Genomic DNA, 27,909 nt, shown 5'->3' with positions numbered 1-27,909 from the left:
AAGAAGAATAATGTGATAAATCCATTTACATGGTTCTAATACCCTGAAAAATTAGTATAAAATAAGTTCAAAACTTATCAGATATCCTGAATGAATAGTCGACAACAAATTCAGCAAAGTACCCACTGAATAGATCTTTATTTGACAGAATACACAGAGCACACACACACACACAGACACAAACAAAAACTTTTCTTTAAAGTGCTGGATGAACTTCTTTCAACTGGAGTTTGACAGACAAAACTAGAATTAAAAGATCAATATCAAAACTATTTCTAATAATAATACATCTATATAAAGTCTGGAATAAAGTGAAAAATATGAATACACAAGTCTATTGTTTGACATAGACAGTGTTATAAAAGCATTTAAATGAATCAGTAGTATTTGTTTGGCGTTAAGGAAGTAGCCGGCTGCTTGACCGACTTACAAATGTTAAACTAACGCTCTGATCTTTGCCATAAAAAGTTGTTTACGAATGTCTGATAATTAAACCCCACATAAATTCCAACAAACACAAAATTTAAGGCACACAAACACAAAAATACTCCAAGCGAGTTAAAACTAAGGGCGTAGCCAGGAAATCACATTTGGGTGGGCCTCAGTAAAAATGGTTTTTCTCCAACTTTTCCAGAAAAGTTGAAAAGGCGGCGCATTCAAACAGTTCTCACACTTTCAGAAAGCAGAATTTATGCATTTTTTTATCTCTCCCCTTTTCTCCCAATTTGGAACGCCCAATTCCCAATGCGCTCTAAGTCCTCGTGGTGGTGTAGTGACTCAATCCGGGTGGCGGAGGACGAATCTCAGTTGCCTCCGCGTCTGAAACCATCAATCCGCGCATCATCACGTGGCTTGTTGAGCACGTTACCACGGAGACGTAGCACGTGTGGAGGCTTCATGCTATTCTCCGCGGCATCCACGCACAACTCACCACACACCCCACTGAGAGCGAGAACCACATTATAGCGACCACGAGGAGGTTACCCCATGTGACTCTACCCTCCCTAGCAACCGGGCCAATTTGGTTGCTTAGGAGGAGACCTGGCTGGAGTCACTCAGCACGCCCTGGATTCAAACTCGCGACTCCAGGGGTGATAGCCAGCGTCAATACTCGCTGAGATACCCAGGCCCCCAATCTATGCATTTTTAACTATTTTATAAATATATATTTGAAGTCAAAAAGAGTGGCTGAGGCCCACCCTTGGCTACGCCACTGGTTAAAACGTGTTCTAAAATAGATCAGGAAGGACTCTCAGGATCTCTTTTTGGTTGCCATAGAGACATGCCTTTAAATATTATGGGATATCACATAAGAACTAAAACAATGAGAGCGAGAATTGTATGTATCTGCATATGTTTATGTAATTCAGTGCTCTCGGGTGTAAATATGAACAGAACAGCAGACCTGTGCACGTGATAGTGCATCTGCTCCATCATCATATATAAAGACAAACATTAAACCAACACACACACTTACTGTATGACATCAACCACATTCTCACAGTTTTTCTTGTGAGCTCAGAAGGAAGACATGTAAATATACGGCAGTAAAATTATCTATGGTATTAATCAGGAATGTTGATCCATGTGTCCCCCAATTAGGAGACAGACTGACCTATAATATTGTAACGGATATTAAACACACATGATGTTAAGAGTTTGTGCATAATCATTTCTGATTAAATTTAAACTACCTAAATATAAAAAAAGGCTTTCTAATCCCTTAGCTAAAATAATGATAATTACAGTAGCTAAAGAAGAAATGAAACTGTGTTTACAATGCATACAGTATGTTAATTCCTGGTAGAATGAATCAAAGGCATATCCTGATGATTTTAGTATGGCACAAATAAAAGCCTGAGTATAATTAAGTTTTGACAGATGCAAGGAAACAGAATAGTTTATGGATCTCAGTCAGGGTAGACGGCATGCTTATTTAACGTGAATGAAAACGAGGCTGTAAGTCAGGGCTAGTCAACTGGTGGGCCAAATCCGATCATCTTTGTCTGGCCCTCCGACTGATTTTTTTATCAAATTGTCTCGACATCTGAAATACCAGAGTGCTCTCTGTGCAAAACTCAGTGTTCGTAGGCGCAAGCCTCAGCAATTAGCGGTGAGTTTAACAACGCTCAATGGCGTGTGCAACAGCATTCAGCCGTCATCAGTTGTGCAAACCGGAGGCTGGCGATAGTTTAGTTACACTGCTTTGCTAAACATGGATTGCACCGTTTAGGGGAGCATTTGATAGCGTCTTTTTCAATCAAATGTATTTATATAAAATTGCTTAGTTGTGTAGAGTGCGGTCAAATCTACAGATGTAGGGTCTGGGTATCTCAGCGAGTATTGACGCTGACTATCACACTTGCGAGTTTGAATCCAGGGCGTGCTGAGTGACACCAGCCAGGTCTCCTAAGCAACCAAATTGGCCCGGTTGCTAGGGAGGGTAGAGTCACATGGGGTAACCTCCTCGTGGTCGTGATTAGTGGTTCTCGCTCTCAATGGGGCGTGTGGTAAGTTGTGCGTGGATCGTGGAGAGTAGCATGGGCCTCCACATGCACAACGAGCCACGTGACAAGATGCACGGATTGACGGTCTCAGAAGCGGAGGCAACTGAGACTTGTCCTCCACCACCCGGATTGAGGTGAGTAACCGCGCCACCACGAGGAACTACTAAGTAGTGGGAATTGGGCATTCCAAATTGGGAGAAAAGGGGATAAAATAAAAAAAATAAAATCTACAGATGTAAAAAATGATCACCGCAGTTGTGACAGAAATGTTGTCATATGCACATTAGGCAACAAAAGAGAAATCGATTATGAAAACTGAACGTTAAAAGAAAATTCGCTGAAAAGTTGGCTTTCATTCACTATTCTTGAAGTGTCAAACAGCCCTAAAATGTTAAAATTGATTATTATGTTTTGTTTTTTCAAAGTAAAGTTGATCAAAAATTATTTGATATTTAAGAATACAAGCCATGGGGCCTGGGTATCTCAGCGAGTATTGACGCTGGCTACCACCCCTGGAGTTCGCTAGTTTGAATCCCAGGGTGTGCTGAGTGACTCCAGCCAGGTCTCCTAAGCAACCAAATTGGCCCGGTTGCTAGGGAGGGTAGAGTCACATGAGGAAACCTCCTCGTGGTCGCTATAATGTGGTTCGTTCTCGGTGGGGCGTGTGGTGAGTTGTGTGTGGATGCCGCGGTGGATGGCGTGAAGCCTCCACACGTGCCGTGTCTCCGTGGCAACAAGCCACGTGATAAGATGCGCGGGTTGGCGGTCTCAGACGCGGAGGCAGCTGGGATTCGTCCTCCACCACCCGGATAAAAGCGCATAGGGAATTGGGCATTCCAAATTGGAAAAAAAAAAAAAAAAAAAAGTACAAGTCATGTTTATTCTTCAGCCAGAACATATGAAGGATGAAAAATCTGACCCCCACCAAGTTTTCATATGGATAATCTGGCCCCCGCAATAAAGTAGCTGAAGAGCCCCGCTGTAAGCGATAGACAGTTTGTGCGTCTTTAGACGCATTTTTTATGTTTTGTTGACTTGATCGATCAGCACCACAAAATGTAACAGTCCAACTGAAATCAAACGGACTATTCTTCTTTTACAGCCTCGTTTTTATCCGTATCGCATTAAATATGGCACCCTCCGATTAAATGCTAACGTACAGTTTTTCCACGTGCCGTTCTGTCTTGCGCATGGTAGAACGCTTAGCCTTTCAAAATATACTTTGCATACTACGACTGCTTTGTGATACTCTTTACGCACGGTTAACAACAGGTCCCAACGATGAGCAAAAAGACGCGGACTGTCCACACATGCAGAAAAATAGGCTCTGCGCGGACAGTCCACGCGTACTGTGCTGAATCACTCGCGCTACGCGAGTCGTTCAGGCATGTGGAAAGCTGAAGTATACACAGTGACACAGTGCTGCTGTTGCAGTTAAAAAAAGCCGCCACCAGACTACATTTCCCAGCATGCTCAGTTTTTTAGCCGCCTCTTATTGTTCATCTCAAAGTAGGGCTCTTCGCGTTTGCTTGGTTTAGTCCGTGTGGCGCCGTTAGGTGCTGGTCTGGCTGTTGTGGGACTGTCTTTGGGCGGGTTACTGCTGGCCAGAGGTTTCCTGAGAGGAGCCGTTTTAGCACTGATGGGTGCAACAGTTCGTGCTGCGCAACCTCTGCTCTGCTCGACAGGTTTACTCTTACAGGTCACCGAGGTTTTCGTGAGAGGGATGGGCGCTCTTGGGGAAACTATCGTCTGTTTTGGGTTGTTCGGAGCCCTCGCTATTCCTGCCAAATGAGGAGAAACAGGGCGGGCTTTCCTGGACTCTAAGTGTAAGCTGGAGGCAGGGGACGGGGGGCGTCGCTGCGCGATTCGCGAGCGTGCAGGCCCGGGAGGCGGGCGGTCATCACGCTGCGAAGGTCTTTGGGGAAGCTGGGCACAGGGCAAGGCTGAAGGTTTGGGTAGTTTGCAGGTGGGTTCGGAGCAGACCGGACTGCGGGGCTGATTGGGCGATCCACGCGGGCGTAGTTTGGATTTGGATGGGGCGGGGGCGGGGGCCTTCTGAGTTACCCCGCTCAGGCCTGGCTGGGTCAAGGGGCTTCTTTTTGGGACTGGTGAGGAAAGTGGGGTGGTTTTGTGGGAGGCAATGGGCATTTGAAGGGTCTTTTTGGGTGCTGTAGCCTTCCGGGGCAGGGAGGGTGTGGAAGCAGGTGACTGGGAGTAGCCGCGGGGTGTGCCGTGGCCCGAAGCGGGCGTGTTGGGTTTGGACAAAGAGGTTGTGGAGGAGGAAGAGGAAGAGGAGGACTCTGGGAGGAGGTTAACGGCGGCAATGGGGTCCATCGTGGGCAGCTGGGCGGTCTGTGTGCTGAGGGCGGGGCCTGGGCTGGATGGGCCTTTCTGATAGGCTAAAATCTTCTGCTCTAGAGTGGTAAACTGCAGCACACGGTCAGGGTCGTATTTCAGCAGAAACCCTTTCAGAGTGTCCCAACCGCCACCAACACGCACCATCACGTGCTTTCCATGGAGCATCTGAGAGAGAAAGAAAACTGATTGTGATGAAGTCACAAGAAAATACTGCGTTTTATTAATGCATCTTGTTGAATGACTTATCCGGACAATCAAAACATGTGCACACGCACACCCTCTTCTACCTGATCTGGATGTGTTTGTTAAGACTGTTCAGCACGTGCTGGTTAAACAAACTAGATTGGCTTTTAGTGGATTACTACAGTGGTTGTGAATGAGATCTCCATGGCAACATGCCAGCAAAAGATACAAGGGAAGTATAGTCTGCTCACATGAATGTGTTTGCATAAGGTTTATCTGCTCTATACAGCAAAGTGATTGTAACAGAATGAAAACATTACTAACACACACAACCTGATTGTGCTTCACCTGACTGTTTAGAGATGATTCTATTCATTCATTAACATTAGCGACTGTCTATCTGTGGATCTTATATTTGCAATGCTCTTTGCTACAGTATTCACTATCCTGTTCATTGACTGAATGCTTTTACTACAAGTGTGGGCATATGAAGAGTTGCATTTGACAGCGGTCTAGAGTTGGTCAGAACAATAATGTTATTATGGACGGAATACTTAAACTGGTTGTATAAAGCACTTTATAAAGGAATAATACTCTGAATATGCTACAACCATCTCTATGACTGTTGTTTTCATCTGGTTGTGTGTAAGCATATGTTTTATTGTGCAGCGTGTATAACCAGCTGGTTACATAGCCCAAAAATTATGTATATGAGTCGCTTTGGACTATAAGTCACAGAACCTTTCAGATGATGAGAAAAAAATGTATATTATATTCCGGAAAATACGGTAATTGAATTAATCGCAGTTATAAATATTTGCTGAGAAAGGCCCTTAAATAGCAATAATTCAATATATAATGATTAAATAATTATATTTAAATAATTATACATACTGTAGAATGATTAAAATGCATTACATTATTGTGGCAAACAAGGAAAGCATTGATGAGGCAATACAAAAAGTGCTTTAGAATCCAATTTATTGATTATTTCCAAATTATTGAACATAAGTCTATCATTGGCCTACAGTCCACAGCAATCCATTTTGCGATTGAATTCGTCAATCTGTTCGAGATATTTTTTTATAGACTTTTCTAAGGACGTGTCAGTGTACAACACGCGTCAGACGGAGGCTTTAGGTTGCGTCGCGTCATAAACACAACGTTTTTGGGTAGCTGTGTCAAGTTAAGCGTAAAAAAAACACGTGTTTGAGCGCAAGAACGCGTCCTCATCTTGTGCTGTCGCCAGCATCAAAAAAAGATTCGTGTGGTTTGTTCTCTGTACAGCTGCTGCACGTTGTCTATACAGCTGGAGTTTCGCTTACTGCCCCCTGCTGAAAACAGGTGGTCCTTCAAGCTTATCCGGGGACACTAATCATGATTAGTTGCGTACATTTTTTTTTTTTTACGTGTTATTCTTTATATAATAAAAAGTTACATCGACAGCCCTAGTTATTTTACTTTCCACAAGAAAGTTACACAGGTTTGGAACAACATGAGGGTGAATAAATGATGACAGAATTGTTTTTGGGTGAACCACTCCTTTATTTCCACACTCTACTGTGTCTGTGGTAAAGCTGCTCTCACCCTGATGAACAGGATCTTGTCTCCCAGTCTGTAGCGACCCTCAGACAAATACTCAATGGAAAACCTCTGTGAACAGTTGCAGGGAGAGTCGTCCTGGTCCCCACGATCCTACAAACACATCAAAAAGTTTGAGAGTTTAAAATAGATGAAAATGTAAAGAGTGCGACAGCAAATCCTTTTGCAAACTGTTTTTAATGAAGGAAAAAATAATGCCTAGGTTACAGATGGTGTGTCAATGTTAGGTCCTACTCTGATCCCATCAGGCCTCCAGACCCAGGACCTGAGAGACAGCAGTGTCCCGCTGTTTATTTGGCAGAGACTGAGCAAGTTTGTTGTGGTTTCTAGCATTTAGGGCAAAAATGTTCACCATGTGAAGCGTCTCAGTAAGCAACAGCTGCTGTTTATTCACTCAACAAACAATAACTGGGTCAAAATGGAAAGACATTGAATTTTAATTACAGAGTCCTGGAGATAATCGGACTCAAACAAAACATTTCCTTGCATGTATTTTGGTTGTTTTCAGATGTTCTGCTTAAAATCAGAAATTCTACAGAATACATTTTCAATCAGATTAAGCCTAGAATGGATTTGAATTGCAGAACAAGTAATGATTCTCTGCAGAAAACAATTAACATAATTTATTGCCAAAAAGATTTGCATGTGCAGACTACGATTTGTTTAAATAAAACTGCAAGCGTAAAAATAAAAATGTGCATGTGCATAGAATGATTTGCAAGCGTAAGAAAAAAAAGATTGACAGTATTTTAATGCTTTGCATAAGTGTAAATCGTGTTGGGAATCTGTAACTTCCCAGCCACGCCTGCCGGCAGGTCATCCCTGCCTCTTCAGACCTGGGAGGGTGAAAAGGGGAGGGACAACAAAAAAAAACAAGGAGGGAAAGGCCAACACAGAGCGACAGCAGGAGAGAGGAGAGAGAGAGAGAGAAAGAAACGTACTCGCCGGTACTCCGATACGCCATATCCGGGTCCTCGGCCACTCCTCCACCCTCTAGTGGACGACAGCCGTGCCTCCCCGGGCGGATCAGAGGCAGTCCTCCGGCCCCTGGCAGACGGAACGCCCTGCCACATTTTCAGTGGACGGAAGGGGTCTCCCCTGACCCTGGCAGTAGCCCTGACCGCTCCAGGGGTCGGCTAGGAGCCCCTCCCTGCTCACGGTCAGCGGTTCTCTGACCCCGCCACGTTTTAGCGGCTGGTAGGGGTCTCCTCCGCCCCTGGCAGCGGCCCTGACCACTCCAGGTGGTCGGCTAGGAGCCCCTCCTCTCCTCGCGGTTGGCAGACGTTCCTCCGCTCTCAGGCGGCCGGGCTTCTCCGTCCCCCGGCGGATGGCCGTGGCTGCTCCATTGGGGTGGATGGTAGTGGCTAGGACTCTACAACGGCACATCCCTCCTCCTTCCCGGGTTTGGCACCAGTGTAACGAAGTTAAAAAAAAAAAAAAGAGGCGGCGAGAACCAGCTTGACAACATAAATAATAGTTTAATAATAAACTTAAACAAAAAGACAATCATAAACACATGCAAGGCAGCTGCCTGTAACTCTCTCTCTGTCACACTGCCGTCTCCGGTCGCCTTTATCCCTCTCGAAGGCTTGATTAGCCTGATTAGGGGCCGGGTGTGCAACATCATGACCCGGCCCCACCCTCCTCCCTGCCACAATTAAACTTAAATATTAATACACGTCTCAATCTGGTGTTCAAATGTTTCTTCTTGTTGCTGTAATTATTTTCATTATAGTTTTAATTACATTTACTCATCATTAGCATAGCATTTGAATGGATGGAAACCTACTATTTTTTGTAAAAACCGTATGAGAGACAAACATTTCAACCTCACTACATTGCACATTTAATTTAGCGAGTGTCACCCAGTTACCATCTTGGAAGTAAATATGATTATTTTTTTGTTTAGTCCAATTTTCATTGGACATTATTAATTTGTGGAATTTTGGGCAAATTATGGTTGATTACACTTCCGGTTTGTTCAACATTGGAAATAGGAGTTCAAGTTAAGTACATTTCAGTGTGGTGTAAAGTTTTCAACAGTGTGCTATGGTTGTAAACAGCATATTTGGGTAAATGTAGTTAGTCACCTGAATATTCCATGCAAACAGAAAATTCACATACTGCATATAAACATACCACAGAACTACACTAACTTAAAAAAAACACTCTAAAAAGCCTGATCTTAGTAAGTGTGGGTTAGCGTGTATGTGTGTGTGTATGATACTCACAGTGTGGTACAGGGCACCGTGCTGACAGCACACAGTGAATGTTTTGCCTGGAGCGGAGTCATCAGTCATCATTAGACTTTCTTCCAGTTCAATTTCCTTCTCCAGTTGAACCAAAACCGGAGGCTCCACCCCATACCTAAACAAAAACAATAGTAGACAAACAAAGCCTCCGCTTCTGAGACCGTCAATCCGTGCATCTTATCACGTGGCTCATTGTGCATGACACCGCAGAGACTCACAGCATGTGGAGGCTCATGCTACTCTCCACGATCCACACACAACTTACCACACGCCCCATTGAGAGTGAGAACCACTAATCACGATCACGAGGAGGTTATCCCATGTGACTCTACCCTCCCTAGCAACCGGGCCAATTTGGTTGCTTAGGAGACCTGGTTAGAGGGAGCGTGTCACTGTCAAATTTTTCTATTCTTCTAATTCATTGCATACAGTCCATTTACATGAACAACTTCTCATGAATGTGCTGTCTTTGTTTATATCACTAGAGTTTGAGGGAATGGACTGTATAATAGGAGGCAGATGGCGCAATAACAAGAGAAGAACCTCAGAATTAAATTACACCTGAGACCTGACCCAGCCCATTAGTGTTTTGTGCGCAAAATTTCACCAAACCCACTTGCGCCTAGACTCAGCGCATGCATGCACAAAAATACTAAAACTTCATGACCATGCCCACTGACTTTGAGCTTATGACTTAAAGCATAGCACTTAGCGCTAGCACTCTTGAAATAAGGCCCTGTATGTAAAAATAATGACTGGTAAATTCACGGCAAGTTTGCCAGAACTCTATATTTTTCGTAAGGGCGGTAATTCACAAGAACAACATACAGGCACTTTGCCATGTGTTATTAGAGATTATCTAGTACTGACCTGTTTCACAGTATAGATCTCGATTCACTAATTCATGTAAATCTCACCCCTGCCCCCAACCTAACTCCTAAGCCCCTGAAGCAGCAGCCCCTGACCCCTGACCCCAAATCACATCCAGACACCTGTCTTCTGTGGGATCAGAAGAGCATGTTCACTTACCTGGAGACGATGCGTCCGATCTCCAGCAGACACAAACACACCTGCCGAGGGTTCTTATGCAGGACTGAAGAGGGAGATGAAAGCAGTTGCTATGGTTACACTATAAACATTTAGTTAGTTCATAAAATATCTTATTTTCCTTGAAATATAACAGTTTGATGTACTATGAAAACATACTGTAACTTTTAAAAAGTCACCACAAAAAATGTATTCAATGACAGATTGCAAAAATGACAATCATAACAGAGGTACATGAAGAAGTCTTAAAGGTACAGTAGCAAAAGCAGCCTGTTTATAAATGTTAAAGGTCAGAAAGAGGGTGGTATGATAAACTAAATTAAGTTTTTGATGTAGAAAAAGTGTCTGTCTGAGAGATGCTTGCCCAGATTATAAAATACAATCTGTGTCACTCCTCAGGACACAGAGTCCCGGGGCCGTCAGGTTAATGACTAACACCCCAGATCGCGCACACACTCATTACGACCAGGGATTTCGGGAGGGATGGGGACATGCAGGTCCCTCAGCTTAGCTGACGTACATGGCACAGCTCAGAGCCAAAGATCCACTGAAACGATTACGGCCTATTAAACAGCTCAAAGAGAAACTGTGCTACCGCAGCACCACAGAGGACAGACAGGAGGGCACTGGGCTCTGTTTAAATACATTAATTTAGCCAACATGATTAAAGTCCTGCTGTAACAGACTACAGAGGACTGACAAGGCTGAATCATAAACTGAAACAAAGTTTCTGTTCCATCTCAGTTTTTTCTGACACTTATTAGTAGAGATGGACCAATAGTGGATTTTGCAGATACCGATAACTAAGCTGGTAGAACAGGTAGATAACCGAATAATCGGCCGATAGTTTTCAAAATTGAGTTATTGATCATTTTTTTTATAGTCTTTCCTAACTATAACTACGTTTCCAACTAAGGATTTTTTGCGAAAAAGTTTTAGTGCATCAAAATAAAGCTGATGGAAACGCAAATTATCGCTAAAATTTCACAAGTGTCAACATCTAGCTTTAGCTCTAGCACATAAACTCTATGTCGATATTTCAAAAGTCGCGAAAAACTGGTTTGGAAACACTTTTGTCGAGAAAATTGGCATTAATGCAAAAATATAGTCACATGACAGAATTTACCCCAATTGTTAGCCTGTGTTAATCATGACAACAAGGTATACATCCTTGAAAGCCAATTTATTGTACGTGATTATGGATTGATCTGAACGGCATATAGATCCGATCACTGCAAACATGACACTTCCAGGAGTGCCAACACAAATCTCTCGTATCATGCACCGGTCATCGACAAGTGCAAGGAGAACAAATGAATGGCCACTGTTTGTGATTAATGTAATCGCGGTAGACATCCGTTTATTTATTAAAGTTGCTTTTCCACACCATTCAAAATAATAGACGGCAGTCACAGAATTAGCCCACAATACAAAAAACATAATTTCTATGCACAAAGATGTTTAAAATTAAAAATAAATACACAATAGGAGAAAAACATCAGTGTGCTTTTTTTTGGAACACTAACAGCCCAATTCTATAAAATTGTTTAGTTTACTTTTGGAAAAAATGCTGGCAAAATTCCCTGTATGAAATTAAATAAATTACCAAACGAAAAAATATATATTTTTAGACCTATATATATATATATATATATATATATATATATATATATATATATATATATATATATATATATATATGCCTTTTCTTTACACAAACTTAAATTAGCCTTACCCTGTTCTGTAGATGAAAAAAGACAGCTGAATGACATTCTCAGAAAAGATTATAAATGATCAGAACTATTTGTCCAATGCGGAGTTCACTTTCAGAAAATGAGTTTTTGAACATTTAAAAAATGTTAAATATTTTAAATCTAACACTCCTTAAATCTTTACCTCGGATCACACTTGCTGAGCTTCTTCAGAAAATGTAAACTGCATTATGACACTAAAATTAATTTTAGATGATAATCAAGTTCAGTTGGTCGTTAAAAGTTGCTGGACAAATATGCGGGACATAATGCAGTTGTGATGGCGATACTTTAGATTAGATGATTGTTCTAAATAGCCTCTTGAATATCAGGAATGTATCATATGTAAACCCTGATATTACACCGCATCATTTTTTTCTTTAATAGCTGTGCACACAGCATATACACATCGATGATCCTTATACTAAGACCGAAAGTTTCCCCCACTACTTGGTGCAGGTTGCCAGCTTGAACAGGGCCATGACGATTCGCTTTCGGGTCGGAACCGGTGGCAACCTGCGATAGGTGCAACATCAGGACCAATATTACAGTCCTATCAGAAGGGCAACTGCTCTCTTTTGATTGCAATTCCTCCTCTTCTGATTGCTTTTATTTGTGAAATTAAAATGACAGTAAGCTGGCTAATTTCAGTGAATTCTCCCCATTTTACCAAAACTTGAGGAAAAAAATTAGGGACATTTGGGAGGCGAATTAGTGATAAACACATTTCTGTATGGAAATGGCTTAAAGGCAGATCTCTTTTGCGATAAACCAAAACTTATGCGACAGTGGTTTTTTTTAGGCATGACATCACGCACACCGTTTTTATCGATAAAAGGCCATTTGAATGGAAACAGGCAGAAGACAGAAAATTTCGCAAAATTTGTTTTACGCATTGTGGATGGAAACTAGGTTATTGACAGGCACAGACAGAGTCTACAAGGCTTTGTTCAAACTGCATTAAAGAAAAAGCTAATTTTCTCAAATCCAATTTTTTAGACCGTTCAAACTGCAGGTCACATGTGGACAGATCTGATTTATTCCTATTCAAACTGCAGTTGCTTTTGCTAGCACATTCTCATTAGTTGTCATAGCAACGATGCAAACTTGCATATGTTCACCATGCGTGAGTGTTTATGAGAGCAATATCCAAATATTAACACATTCTTCACAGAAAACAGCTCATAAAATGGGAGGTGGTGGCATATGCAATGTTTATTGCTGCTAGGGTTGACAACTGTCCCATTTTAGTCGGGACGTCCCATATTTTTGATGAAATAACGATATCCCAAGCGAAGCATCCCATACTGAAGGCATTGTGTCCCGTATTGAAGCATAAAAGGATCGGACAGTGAGACTCTTGAAGAGGACCCCCGTCCTGTATTGAAGTGGTCAAAACGCTCAAGCGTCCCGAGACATTCACCTTATCGCGTTGGGGTGTGTGTTACTGCACGTTAGCGCATCTCCTTGGGTTGGTAAAGCCAATGTCTGTATTATTTTAAAAGAGGTTTGCACTGGGGGACCTGGGCAGCTCAGCAAGTAAAGACGCTGACTACCACATCTGGAGTCACGAGTTCGAATCCAGAGCGTGCTGAGTGACTCCAGACAGGTCTCCTAAGCAACCAAATTGGTCCGGTTGCTAGGGAGGGTAGAGTCACATGGGGTAACCTCCTCGTGGTTGCTATAATGTGGTTCTCACTCTCGGTGGGGCGCATGGTGAGTTGTGCGTGAATGCTGCGGAGAATAGCGTGAAGCCTCCACACACGTTACATCTCCGCGGTAACGCGCTCAACAAGCCACGTGATAAGATGCGCGGATTGATGGTCTCAGACGCGGAGGCATACTGAGATTTGTCCTCCACCACCCGGATTGAGGCGAGTCACTACACCACCACGAGGACTTAGAGCGCATTGGGAATTGGGCATTCCAAATTGGGGAGAAAAGGGGAGAAACCCCCCATCCCTCTGCCCTGTTCCCATTCATTTTGAATGAACTCAACATTTTTTATGGAAAACTTTTGTGACGATCCTATAGCATGGCCATCATTACGGTTTTCCCTTCCAAGTGCCCTGTGATGGCATTATTTATGCTATTTGGAACACAGTTTGTGTCTTCTCGTCACAAAACGAATGAAAAAAAAATGAAATCGGACATTTTAATCAGATTCCAAACCACCTATGAATGTGGTTTGGATCAGACTTGTAAAAAATCTGATTTTATGTGTTTTTGTACTGTTCAGACTACAAAAACCTAAATGGATTTGAGTCAGACAGGCAAATCAGATTTTTCCTGCCTGTGTGAACATAGCCCACAAGTCCAAAATGAATTAAATCCCAGATGCAGTTTATTTTGCCACCAAAATCCCAATAATAATCATAAAAACCAAAAAATAAAACTGTAAACAAGCCCAAAATACACCGGTCTCCCAGCTCTCACAAACCCATTTGGGGAAACAAAACCTGCAATCATACAGTCATCTACAATGTCTTACAATATAAACAGTATAAAGTAAACACTGTCATATAGGCTAATAAATACTCTATGAGCAGTAATTCATCAGCAGTAGATTATCAATCATCAATAGTAGATCATCAGTGATCCAGTAATAAAAACTTAACGGTTATTAACTTATAATTAACGTAAATCTACTTAAACCTCTGTAAAGCACTAATTTATTATAACCTTATGAAAAGGAATAATAATTAAAAAAATGAGCGAAAAACAACTATTCAAAAAAGCAACTTTTGGCACCGATATATCGGTAAAACCGATATATCGGTCGACCTCTACTCATAAGAAAACCAGAAGTCATTGCAATCAGAATATTGCTGCACTTCCTAAGGTTATGTTGCAATATGTTATAGTAATATGTTATCTGAAATTTATAAATAACTCTCCTGAAAAAGGCACCATATCCTAAAAAGGTATGTTGCAATAAAGCGACAAGCAATAAATCAAAGCAATCACTTCCATGTCAATCTTTTGCCTTAACCAGCTGTGACCACAACAAGCAAGGGTGATTGGACCAAAACCGTACTTCACAAAGATGCATGTTAAACATCAAATACAATCTAATTGGTTGGGATTTTTCCACTAAAGGCAGCATGTTTCTTTAAGACACAATATGGCAAGGTTTTCTTACCCAAACCCTCAGACTCAAACAGATACGTCTCGTCCACTCCTATTTGACGACACCAGGACAGAAAATTTGCAGTGTTGTCACGAGCGAAAAACGATCCAGGGGAGGCGTTTCTCTTGAACTGAATCTTCTTTGAGGACAGCTGTTGACGAAACAGACACACAGTTAACACTAGCAATATGAGTGCCATTGTCGCACAAAGTTTCACACGAAGTCTCGTACTCACCGGTGTTTGGTCGGAGTCCTGCGGGATTTTGCTCTGCAGAATTCCAACCAGACGACAAAGTCTGACACCGTTATCCAACTCCTCCATGAAGCGTTCGACTCGGACTTCCTCGCCTGCTCACACACACACATCAAAGACCCTGTTTATATAGCGGGTGTTAACATCCACCTTGAGTGATCTGGTCACAAGTGGTCAGTCATTATTTGTGCAATTCAATTTTCCGCTAGTGGCGCAGAAATTTCATGCTGTACCTTTAAACAAGCTTAAAGAGGACTGTAGGTTTACAAAAAACAGGAGCAATGGGTTTATAGGTAAACGTTTGTCTCAGTGAGGAATTTTTCTTTGGTCAGGATAAACGTGACCAATGCAGACAGACAGGTAAAGGCAACACCCTCCATTATCTATTGTTCACATGGTCAAATATCACCATTAGTGAGTTTCCCACACTCCTGTGCATGACATATCGGGCTTTGAACTTCACTTGTTTGACTAATGCAAGGAAAAGTGATTTAGCCTTATAATGGCAGTAATTTTTGCTTTCATTCCCTGAGAGTCAGTCATCAACATTTTCTCTCAACAATGAGTCAGGACACCTTATCTGAGAGCAGATTTACCCAGCATGCCACTGAGCCAGATGGCGAGGTCCTCCTGCATGGGCACCAGTGTGGCCTCGTGCCGCACCGCCAACCACTGATCATACTGGAACACATCAGCCAGACCCGGACCGGGCCGTGGAGCCCGCGGGCAGCGAGGAATCTGTAACGGGGTATCAAACTTCTCGCCAAACCAAGCCTGAGAGACAGAGAGAGCGAAAGAAATATGAGAACCAGTCAGCTCATAGTTGACAGTATTGAGTAACTAAAGCGTTTTTCTCTTATTCAAACTACAAAACAAGATTTAGCGGCACCAAACAGATTTGCAGAAGTCAAGGCGCTAGCATACTTGACTTGATACTAGCAAAGGGTGTGACCTCATTTCAAACAGAATCTGGCAAAAAAGAAGGTGTTTTTCAGTTCGTTTCAGTGGTTTGTAACAGCTCGCCAGCGCAAACTTTCAGGAAAGCTTCATACTTACTGCCATTGGTCCACGTCAGTGGTAGGTGTGTCCTGCAGCTCCACCTACTTTGAGGCTGATAACTACTTTCCGATCAGTCAGTTAAGATCAGTCAACATGAACACACCAGCATGCAGAGTTATTAGCAAGCTGGTGCAAATTTACCTACTTTTGTACAATCGTTCTTGTAGAGATGTTTTCTAAGAATATGTCATGCAATTTTTTATTGTTTAAATTGTCTACAAAAGGAATCAAATCTACTCAAATAATCTTAAGTGCCCATTCACTCATGTGCCATCTGTAGCAGCCATTCACACATATGCCCAAAATAAGATATGCCTGTAATCATCATTCTTTTGTCTGTATTCTACCCATTAACACTCCTTTATACACCCATCTTTGCAGTAGTATCAGTGTCATCATAAATTACAATAACAGAGTGTAATCGGTGCATATGGCCATGTATAGTGTCAACGCATTACAAATTACACAATTTCTACTGCATATATTTTACTCTAACATTCAGTAGTAAAACAGCTTCTTTTACTGATCTCGTGTGAATTCTACTCATACAATGAGGCATGAAGTCAATGATAACACATTTTAATCATATTAGTTGATGTTTTAGCCTACATGTAGACTTGTGTCTCCTCATATTTAAGTGCTCCTCTAAGCACCTCCCCCAGCGGTGTGTCTGAAGTTTACAAACAGTTCACCATTGTTCAGAACTTCTTTTTGACTCCGAGCAAAGAATGAAGAAGAACTTGTACGAGCACACCGGGGCATTAAAGCTAGCATTTGGCGAATCGGTTGAATCAAGCCAGGAGTTAACATTTCGAGCTGCTCAAACAAAACAGAGCAATGTTTTAAAAGTGCCACAATGTTTGCACTCTTTCGGAAATGCTTTAAAATGGCTTGCTTATACGTAGTTGACTCTGTACTAGAGGTCGACCGATATATCGGATTTACCGATTAATCGGGGCCAATTAATCGGTGTTTAACTATCGGCTATCGAAAAAAAAAAACACTCTGATAGTTATTTTTGGTTTCATTTCTCCGTGGTCGGCACGGCAGGGTTTTACAGTCTGAACTCCTTGGTTTAACAATATAATGGCGCCCTCTAGAGGTTAAATAAAAACAATCGCTGACTCCGCGTGGAGTTTGTTATCCAATGTGACTAGGCTATGTATAGAGATGGGCGCTTCAAATGGGGGTTTAAAACATAGACAGAGAAAAGCCTTGGTATACATATTATTATTGTCATGGTACAATAAATCAGTCATTTAAGACAACTAAAGGTGGTTTGATAATTTGTTTATAACTAAATGCTGCACTGGAGAATTGCATTGCAGACAAGGTGGAGAGGATGTGAAAATTAGCTGTTCAATGGTTAGAACAGTATTATAGCATAAAGTTTTCATTCATATTATACATTTGAAAAACTATCGGCCGATTAATCGGCTATCGGTCTGTTTTCCCACCTTAATTATCGGTATCGGCAAAACCCACAATCGGTCGACCTCTACTCTGCACAATAAACTGGGAGAGGAGACATTAAAATGTAAATACTTTTACACACTTGAAATTAATTACATAATTACACATTTGAAAATGAACATAATAGCTGCCTGCAGTTAATGATTTAATGTAAAAAGAGAAGGCGAGTGAGTATATTGCTCTGTAAAGACCTCAGATTAAGCTTGAATGCACTTTTCCATCATAGTGTGAAAAGACTGATAAAACTACAACGCTGAAACTCCAAAGCCAAGAAACACTTGATCTCATATTCACAAAGAGGAACACACAATACAGAGACCAAACACACACGATTCTCTGCAGCGACTACACTAACCCCGATTCCACACTCCCTCTCTGGAACAAACGATGACACGGAGGAAATCACGACAGCGCTCTTTCACCTACAAACATTCAGATAGCAAACTCAAGCTAACAAACAGGACTACCAGTAATCAAATATACAAACCAACACAACCAGAGGAGAAAGAAGAAACCACAACAACCTTGAAAGAGATAAAAAAAGGCTCTCATGAGTGAACGGAGGAAAAGTTCAAGGTACCACTCAAATCGCTGAAATGCTTCCTTCGTTTTGCTGCATATGAAAAGTATGAAATACCACAAAACATCCTTGAAAACTTCAATCTCTCAAGAAACCACAATGTTTTGTATTGAAAAGAAAACAGAGACATGATCTCGAGAAGGGAATTTCTAACAAGGGACTAAAAATGGTTCAAGGAAATTAAAACTAACCAATTTTTTTTGCAGAGTGTAACCAAAAACAGGACCGAAGACCCTTTCAATTGTTCCAGAGTGAAAACATTTTTTTTCCCCTCCCCTTTTCTCCCCAATTTGGAATGCCCAATTCCCAATGCGCTCTAAGTCCTCGTGGTGGCGTAGTGACTTGCCTCAATCCGGGTGGCGGCGGACGAATCTCAGTTGCCTCCGCGTCTGAGACCGTCAATCCACGCATCTTATCACGTGGCTTGAAGAGCGCGTTACCGCGGAGACGTAGTACGTGTGGAGGCTTCACGCTATTCTCCGTGGCATCCACGCACAACTCACCACGCGCCCCACCGAGAGCGAGAACCACATTATAGCGACCACGAGGAGGTTACCCCATGTGACTCTACCCTCCCTAGCAACCGGGCCAATTTGGTTGCTTAGGAGACCTGGCTGGAGTCACTCAGCATGCCCGAAAACGTAATTTTTAAATAATTAATTTAGTTCCAATACGTTTTTCACCAAATAGATTTCAGTAAATTTTCAGAACTGTAGTTCCAGAAGAACACAGTCCATGCATATGCTTTCTGTGGGTCCATCAACGTTTAAAAATAATAATAATAATAATTCGCTCCACATCACTTGCCATTTAGTCCAAACACGCCCATGCAGTGTGTGTGTGTGTGTGTGTGTGCGCGCGCGCATACAGGAGAGAGAGATCTTGGCTGTTAATCGATTTTAGATGGCCAGATATATTTTTGAAATATTTGAAATGTTTTTGGGCATATGTTTTAAAATAAATTACATTTATTGAAAAGGGATTATTTTATATTGACTACTGTAATATACTCCTTATGATTCCTATGCTGATAATTCCTCCACATGGGAAACATTTTTAAATCGCTTATTTTGGGGAAGGCAAGTCCCTTATTTTGGGCTTGTTTTCTCAAAACAGGTCGCTTGTTTCTCTTGCAAGATCTGACAACACTGCAACTGGTTTACCAACCAACCCTTAGCACAGAGACTGTTATTAACCATTCTTTAATTTTGTTCTAACCGCATGTTTGAGTCTGCCATGTTTTTCCAATTTCAACTAGTCCCGCCTCTCTGAGACTCCTATTGGTCAATGGATGCATAGAGTGCGTTGCAGCAAAAGTTTAAATGTTTTCAACTTTTGGTCGCATGATGGAGCTTCAAAATCGGAAACCCTTGCGTTTTCCATCTCCGTCCTTCTGATGCACCATCCCCTTTGAAATCAATGCATTCACAGCGTTCTCTGATGCCGCGTAAACTCTAGCGTGTAGGCGCCATTAACTCCGTTTTTCCATGTGACGTTCCTTCTCACGCGCAGTCGAGCGCCCAGCCTTAAAAAGTATACTCTTTTGACCGCGAGCCCAATACGGACACGTTTGCTGCATGCACACTATGACTGTATGACCATAAAATTGGTGAAATTGAAAGCTCTGTTTTAAAATCACACACAAGCAAGGCCACTCCAAGTGAAATCCCATAACCCCTCTGCTACTTTCTACACATGAACACTGCTGTTCCCACACATGCATCAGATTCCCAGGAGAAAGAGAGACAGCCTTAGGCCTCTTCTAACAACACATATGGAGCATTTCATCTGCTGTTGCACAAAGCTTGACTAATTAAACAGGAAAGTGTGTATGTGTGTGTATATGTGGGGGGGAGTTCTATTCATCTTGTATAATAAATCAAAGATTACCATACGAGATTACGGTAGTTTCACTTACACTACTTCCAGTCTTTTCTCTTGGATAGGTCAGGCACTCTGTCTGGTGTGTTAAATCACACATGCATACAAACGACTGATTGAATCAACAACATTTGGCATTACATAATGCAGATATTTCACACATGACATCAGATATAATAACAGATGCACACAAATGATTAACCACCACTCCATTGGTTGATTGTCTTGGTGCTTTTTAAGGCTTGTCCCTCATCCTACCAAGCCGTCTTGTGGAGCTTTTCCTTGCAACAGTCGCCTTTTGTGTGCTCGATGGGGTTTGTATGGCACTATACATTGTAAAGGGATTAAGAAGAGCCTACAGTGGTTTATGTGATAATCTGTGTGGAATAAACAAACGAAGACCACAAAATAGATTTACAGAACACAAACAGACAGGTACTTCCCTCTGGAGTAATATGGGGTCAGGTGAACAAATAATTTATTGAATAAAAGGCTTGGAATTGAGTAGCTAAAGTGTAATGAAACTGCTACAGTGGCTTGCAACACAACTACTGTGCGCAGAGGAAAATGGGTTCGAGTCTGGCTTGCGTCACGTCCCACTCTCAATTAACTCCCAACACCCCTCTGTATTAAGGCCTGAAGGACATACAAAAGAAGTATAACTAAGCTAATAAGAAAGTAAAAGTTATTGCGTACCTGCAGACCAGCCTGAAGCGCCATCATTAAAGTCAAGAAAGATTCACCTCCACATCCTGAGAGACAGACAGATAAAACACTCCAGCTCAGCAGACATCCACAGGCTCAGACGCTCAAGATATTTCCTGTGAACGAACACACACACACACACACACACAGTTCGTGTCAGTGTACTCTCTTAAAATAATATTCTGGATTCAATACAAGTTAAGCTCAATTGACAGCATTTGTTAAGCACAAAAATGTATTTTTAAAAAAAGTAAAGAAGCAAAAATGTGTGTTCCAGTGAGGCACTTACAATGGAAGTCAATGGGGCCAATTTTTGGAGGGTTTAAAGACAGAAATGTGACGCTTATAATTTTATAAAAGCACTTACATTAATACTTCTGGATAAGGCTATTAGAGCTTTAACGTTGTTTAATTTGTCATTGTTGTGGGATTATAGCAATAAAGTCATAAAATTGGATATAACTACAGATTTGTTCTTTTTATAAAGGAGGGACGAGTCGAAATTAATTTTTGTGGTAATCAACATTATGACACAAATACTGTCGATTGAACTTGTGTTGAACCCGGAATATTCCTTTAAACCTGTTTAAGTTGTTTGTCCCACAGAAGGACTGACAAGTACCTGCAGTTCATTGTTATTTAATGTTTAATAATAACAAATAATATGAATATGAATAAATGAAGAAAAACACTAATCACTGTGATCAAACACCAGAGAAAACAGTGGGTGTATAAAGAGATAAAGAGAGACAGATGTCACTACTTTATTTTTATTTTGCACTATTGATATTTAAATGTATTTAATATTACTTGTTTATTTGCACCATTGTTATTGTGCAATTTATCATATGCTTCAAACTCTTGGGCAATACAAATGTAGTTTTTGTCATGCAAATAAAGCACATTAAAATTAAATAGAGAGAGATAAAGACAGTTCAGTCAACATAAGCACAGCTGAGGAAACAAGACGAAATGTCTTCTTTCTCAAAAACACACACACAAAACACACTCTCCAAGAACGCCACTTTAAAAGAACAATAAGAGCCACACACACGCACACACACGTGTTTTTATATCATTATGGGTACTCTCCATAGACTTCCATGCATTTTTGGATTTTATACAGATCTAACGATAATTTCTATCCCCTAATCCTAACATTACACTTAAACCTAACCCTCACAGAAACCTTTCTGCATTTTTACATTTTCAAAAAAACATTGTTTAGTATGTATAATAAGCCATTTCCCTCGTGGGGACCGCTGGCTGGACCCCATAATGTAGGTGATCTCAGGTTTTACTATCCTTGTGGGTAGTTAACAATGTAGTATAAACACGCGCACACACACACACACACACACACAGCTGTCAGACTCAAACACTCATGTGGAATCGGTTTCCTAAATCTTGAACATTTCAATCATCTTCATAAAACCAGTGACAAACTCACCTGAGAAACACACACAAGAGTCCAGGTGCCACTAGACGTACAAATCTGAGTCCAGCACAACACACACCTCAACACAGTAAATCCCAACACACACTTCTGCAGACCCACTCACGACTCGTTGACAGAACATATGACAGAGAGAGAGAGAGAGGAAACAGAGCGATTGACTAATGAAGCCACTCCGCAACCCCCATCCAATCCCAGCCAAGCATTTACAATGGCTCTATTGTTACAACCCTCTCACAGATACACACACACACACACACACACACGTAGTCCAAGGTTCGCTCGCTCAAGAACCACACAGTCCTTCACCACAAACTCCTCCGTGACACCATAAAACAAAAAGAATCCAAATTTTTCCAAAGGGCATCTAGAGAATAAACACAACTGCTCTTTTTTTTCTGCCAGACATAAAATACCACAGCGAGCGAGAGAGATAGAGAGAGTGATAGAGAGAGAGTGTTAATTACTAGAGGAACAGCATGTGGGGACACAATGAAAAGTACTCAAATCAAGGCAGTCTTCTGTGCACTTCCAACCCACAAAATGTCATGCAGCGGAGGAGATGAGAATAACTGAGAACACACAAAACCCAGAATTGATGTCTGAGGGTTATGAAGTGGGTGGCAGTGCGGCTCCGTGTCTCAAGGGCCACATTCCTCTGTCGGCACACACCCGCTGAACATAACGGCCAGTGGAAAGAGCCGGTCACTAACGGACGCTCTGCCCGAGAGCCGCGACTGACTCTTAACTGATTTGTGTATTTATGAGTGTGTTTCTATCCACTTAGTGAAAGAAATAGGTGTTTTCAAACTGGGGTCCAAGGACCCCCAGGGCACAGCAAGGGGGTGCTACAAAAAAAAAAAAGATGCCAACATTATTTGAAATAATTATTGTTTCATTCTTAAATCATGAAATTAATCACTAGGGTTGGGACGATATAGTTCTCACGATTCGGTTCGATATACGATATGAGGTTCACCATTCAATATAACAACAATTAAAGCAACAGTTCACCCAAAAATGAAAATTCTATCATCATTTACTCACCCTCATGCCATCCCAGATGTGTATGACTTTCTTTATTCTGCAGAACACAAATGAAGATTTTTAGAAAAATATTTCAGCTCTGTAGGTCCATACAATGCAAGTGAATGGTGACCAGAACTTTGAAGCTCCAAAAAGCACATAAAGGCAGCATAAAAGTAATCCATACGACTCCAGTGGTTTAATCCATGTCTCCAGAAGCAATATGATAAGTGTGGGTGATAAACATCAATATTTAAGCCCTTTTTTACTATAAATTCTCCGCCATCCTCATTCATGCTGCACTTTAAGGGTGCGTCTCAGTCAGCTCCCTAGTTCAGTAGTCAGGGCACTGATCAGGGAGTTGGTCATTTTAAGGGCTGTCTCAATCGCGAAATAGTTTCAGTGCACCAAAACATTCGCTCCCTTAAAAAAATCCCACAATGCATCATAAAAACCAGGGAGCATTGTTGCTCACTATGTCTCCTTATCGAAAACGTCGTCAGGTCTTCTGAAGTCTCTAAAGTTGTTAGAAGAGGAGCACAAAGGGGGCCTGGGTAGCTTAGCGAGTATTGACGCTCACTACCACCCCTGAAGTCACGAGTTCGAATCCAGGGTGTGCTGAGTGACTCCAGCCAGGTCTCCTTAGCAACCAAATTGGCCCGGTTGCTAGGGAGGGTAGAGTCACATGGGGTAACCTCCTCGTGGTCACGATTAGTGGTTCTCGCTCTCAATGGGGCGTGTGGTAAGTTGTGTGTGGATCATGGAGAGTAGCATGAGCCTCCACATGCTGCGAGTCTCCGCGGTGTCATGCACAACGAGTCACGTGATAAAATGCGCAGATTGACGTCTCAGACGCGGAGGCATCTGAGACTTGTCCTCCGCCACCCGGATTGAGGTGAGTAACCACGCCACCACGAGGACCTACTAAGTAGTGTGAATTGGGCATTCCAAATTGGGAGAAAAGGGGATAAAAAAATAAAGGTTTTTTTTTTTTTTTTATTATGTCCTTTATTATGTTTTTGTCTCCAGACAAGTAACATTTTCACTCGGACAAGTGAATGATCAATTTACTTGTCCAAAGAACAAGCACATGACAATGCTAAATGTTGAGCTCTGCCTAATGACTAGTCATATAGACTAATTTTTATGATGCTGTATTGGCGCTTTTTGACTCTTAACAGCCCCTAGTCACCATCACACCTACTTCGTTGTATGGAAAAGATCAGCGTGAACTCTCTGCAAAGTATCTTCTTTTGTGTTCTATGGAACAAAGAAAATCCATGGGCTTGGAACAACATGAGCATGAGTAAATCATGACAGTTTTAATGCTTAATCCTTTAATGTTCATTTGAACTAATGTCCTATAATGTCTTTATGGGAGAACAAATAAAAAATAAAAATAAAAAGATCGAGTCCAAATCACAGATGAACAAAAAGATGAGTAACCTCTCATCAGACGATTTTTACTCAATTACACTGCATCCTGAATGACACACAACAAGGCAGTAAATAAAGACAGTGACTTTCATTGCAAAAATGAGACTGGCCCAACGCCCGACACAACACAAAGCATTCTAACGCTGTAATCCCACTATAATGAACGTCTGCGTGAGTTACGCCCGATTTGTCGCTTTAATTAAATGCAACGACACAAAGACATGGGGTGTGTGGGTGTCCACATGGCTCCTCAGGTCATCTCATAATCACGTAAGAGGATCACGCATCCATTGGATGGCTGCTCTTCACTCTAGTTGTGAGCCGAAACGTGGCACATGCATGTATAAGTGTGTGTGTTTGTGTGCACCAGTGGCTTGCACATGGGTCCCAAAAACACCGCCCATCAATCAAAGCCCCTCCCCTTCCTATTATTTTTTTGTTTGTGATCTTAATTGGCCTGTCAGTTGCTTTCATTAGCAGGCTGACCCATCAACACACGCAGAATGACTGGCCCTGAAGAGGGTGGCCGTCCGATAAACTGCGGGTAAGAAGACCCTCCCCCAAATCCTGGAGTAAAGCCCCTCTTACACACCTGCCACCAGCCCAGGATCAGTGATCTTAAAGTACATACACAACTCACACACACACACACACACACACACACACACACACCGATTAATCTAAGAAATAATCGAAGATTAATCGATTATCAAAATAATCACTAGTTGCAGCCCTAGTTGTCGATAACGTAAAAACTGGCCGATTAACCTGTCTGTCTGCTATATAGGCCTAGGTCTGTCACTAGTGCAACTCTGTAAAGAAACCAATTCACAAAAAATGGGGCAGTCAAGACTGCTGGTGACATTCCATGGCATAATGTAAACAGAAACCATTGTCATGGTGATGCAATGACATGTTACAGGCCTATGATACTAACAATTAACCAGCACTCAACAGCAAACCCCTAAAAGCAAAGAGAGTCTGGTGCACCACCACAGTTGGTCATTAATAAACGAACAGTAATCTAAGATTCATAACAATGAGCAGCATGTGCACCAGAGATCATGGGGAATTAATCCCACCATTCATTCATTCATTCATTTCAGGATTCCCCCTTTTACTCTCCAGCTCAAGAGCCCTGATGCCATGCAGCAGGCAGATGGTCTGTTTAAAGTCACAGGAAATGGGGGCATTTTTGGGGCAGCTTACATGTGCCTGTGTTCACATAAACATAAAAACAACAACATCTCTGTCTTAGCATTTCTTAGCAGAACTTTATATTGCAGCAACATGTTATGTTTTCCTCATTATAGTGGGTGATATGGGTTATTCAATGGTTAATGCCAATACTGATATCCCAATATGATATCCCTATGACAGGGTGGCCAATTGCATTAAGAATTATGGTACATATGATACAATTTAATGATGGCAAATCATAAAACTACAGAAATAAACACTTGATTTACACAATGTTTACTCATCATTAATTGGCTGAATATAAACTATGTCATCCACTGACAAGGCTGTGGGTAGATTTTGAAACTGACCCCAGGGAGAGTTAACACTAGTTATTTGACTAAGTAGATTGGCTCTTGCCAAATTTTTCAAAATGTCCAACTATCGGCCAAACTATCAGTCCATCACTACTCCTTATGATGAATCGCTTGTGCTATTATATTCATCATTTGGAAGTTGTTTTGGATAAAAGTGTCAGCTAAATGATAAACTGTAAATGTAAGTTATTCATGATGAAGTGTCTCAACTAGCGACAGACCAGTATATCATATCGATATTTGGCCGTTTGAAATTATCGAATTTGGTGGATAACCGTGCTACCACATTACCTGCCCTTTCGGCTAGTTCCAAAAATAATAAATACCTATAAATGTAAATTATTCATGATGAAATGTCCCAACTAGCGACAGACCGATATATCGACAAGACTGATTAAATTAGCCGATATTTGGCCCTTTTGAAATTAACGAATTCAGTGGATAACCGTGCTACCATGTTACCTGCCCTTTCGGCCAGTTCCAAAAATAATAAATAGCTATAAATGTAAATTATTCATGATGAAATGTCCCAACTAGCAACAGTATGATACATCAGCAGATATTTGGCCATTTAAAATGATCGAATTCAGTGGATAAAAGTGCTACTATGTAACCTGCCTTTACGGTGAGTTCCAAAAAAAATTACAAAAATTAAATAAAAAGGTGTACATGTAAATTATTCATGATGAAATGTCTCAACTAGCGACAGACCGATATATAGTCAAAACCGATTAGCTCAGCCGATATTTGGCCATTTGAAATTAACGAATTCGGTGGATAACTGTGCTACCATGTTACCTGCCCTTTTGGCCAGATCCAAAAGTAAATGACTGTAACGTAAATTATTCATAATGAAATGTCTCAACTAGCGACAGACCGATATATCGACCAGCCCGATTAAATTAGCCGATCTTTGGCCGCTTGAAATGATCGAATTTGGCGGATCATCGTACTACCATGTTACCTGCCCTTTCAGCCAGAAATCCATTGACAGCCTTATAAATGGATAAAAAACCATTTCTGTTTTCCATTCTTGTGTCTTTTGAGTACAAATAACACAAGCCCAATTTTGTTTGCCATTATTAAATGGCATGATGTTGGCAATATACCGGCCATCCTGTTCTTTAGATATCGTTGGGCCATTGAAAACCCCATATAAATAAGAATTCAGTTTCCTGAAATAGTTTATTGGTGTGTTCATTCTGTTAACAACACTTCAGTGTGCCAAAGAAGTCTTGATAAACACAATTCCCTGCCAAGGACATGCTGAAATCTTTATGGCTGCAATTCCCAGCAGGAAACACCTGCACTTGCATCTCTTCCGTCATTCTGGTGCTGGACATAGATCCAATAGACAACCTAAACTGAGAACTTTACAAGCTCAGAGCATCATAATATACGTCATAATGAACAACTTAAAAAATAAATAAATAAATAAATAGTTATCTTACACATAATCGACTACATACGGGTGTTTGGGTCTGAATAAGCAGAATGCGTAAACTCACCATCGTTAAAGTGTGTTTGTTTCAGTTGTGAGTCAGTAAACAATCTCTCTTCACTCGTCAGAGTTTGATCCACGTTTCGCTCCGCAGCTGTAAGGGCGTGCGCGCGAGGATGCGGGGACGCGCATCAGTTGAAGCTCGTGCTGCT

The 27,909-nt window shown here is 41.5% G+C and overlaps 1 protein-coding gene across 2 annotated transcripts; it reads right to left on the bottom strand.

The window, feature by feature from the left end:
• Positions 1-39: 39 nt before the first annotated feature.
• Positions 40-27,909, bottom strand: LOC127436437 (GAS2-like protein 3). 2 transcript variants are annotated; one of them, XM_051690576.1, is made up of 9 exons: positions 27,765-27,909; positions 20,773-20,897; positions 15,680-15,857; positions 15,066-15,178; positions 14,843-14,981; positions 9,932-9,995; positions 8,882-9,017; positions 6,636-6,743; positions 40-5,030 (listed from the first exon to the last, which is right to left on the bottom strand). In XM_051690576.1, the coding sequence occupies exons 2-9, from the start codon at positions 20,797-20,799 to the stop codon at positions 3,981-3,983; spliced, it is 1,815 nt and encodes a 604-aa protein (XP_051546536.1). In that variant the 5' UTR covers positions 20,800-20,897; positions 27,765-27,909; the 3' UTR covers positions 40-3,980. The 2 variants fall into 2 exon arrangements, with proteins under 2 accessions (XP_051546536.1, XP_051546537.1); XM_051690577.1 differs by lacking the exon at positions 27,765-27,909 and adding an exon at positions 22,232-22,388.

This window comes from Myxocyprinus asiaticus, chromosome 47 (assembly GCF_019703515.2).
Source record: "Myxocyprinus asiaticus isolate MX2 ecotype Aquarium Trade chromosome 47, UBuf_Myxa_2, whole genome shotgun sequence".
NCBI lineage: Eukaryota > Metazoa > Chordata > Actinopteri > Cypriniformes > Catostomidae > Myxocyprinus > Myxocyprinus asiaticus.
The sequence above is the reverse complement of the archived record's forward strand: the minus strand, read 5'-3'. Positions and strand labels throughout refer to the sequence as shown.

Coding starts and splice junctions, on each gene's coding strand:
- LOC127436437 (XM_051690576.1), bottom strand. CDS start 20,799: ATGATGGCGCTTCAGGCTGGTCTGCAG. Junction 15,858..20,772: donor CGCTTCAGGCTGGTCTGCAG/GTACGCAATAAC, acceptor TCTGTCTCTCAG/GCTTGGTTTGGCGAGAAGTT. Junction 9,996..14,842: donor GTTTGAGTCTGAGGGTTTGG/GTAAGAAAACCT, acceptor CTCCCTCTTCAG/TCCTGCATAAGAACCCTCGG.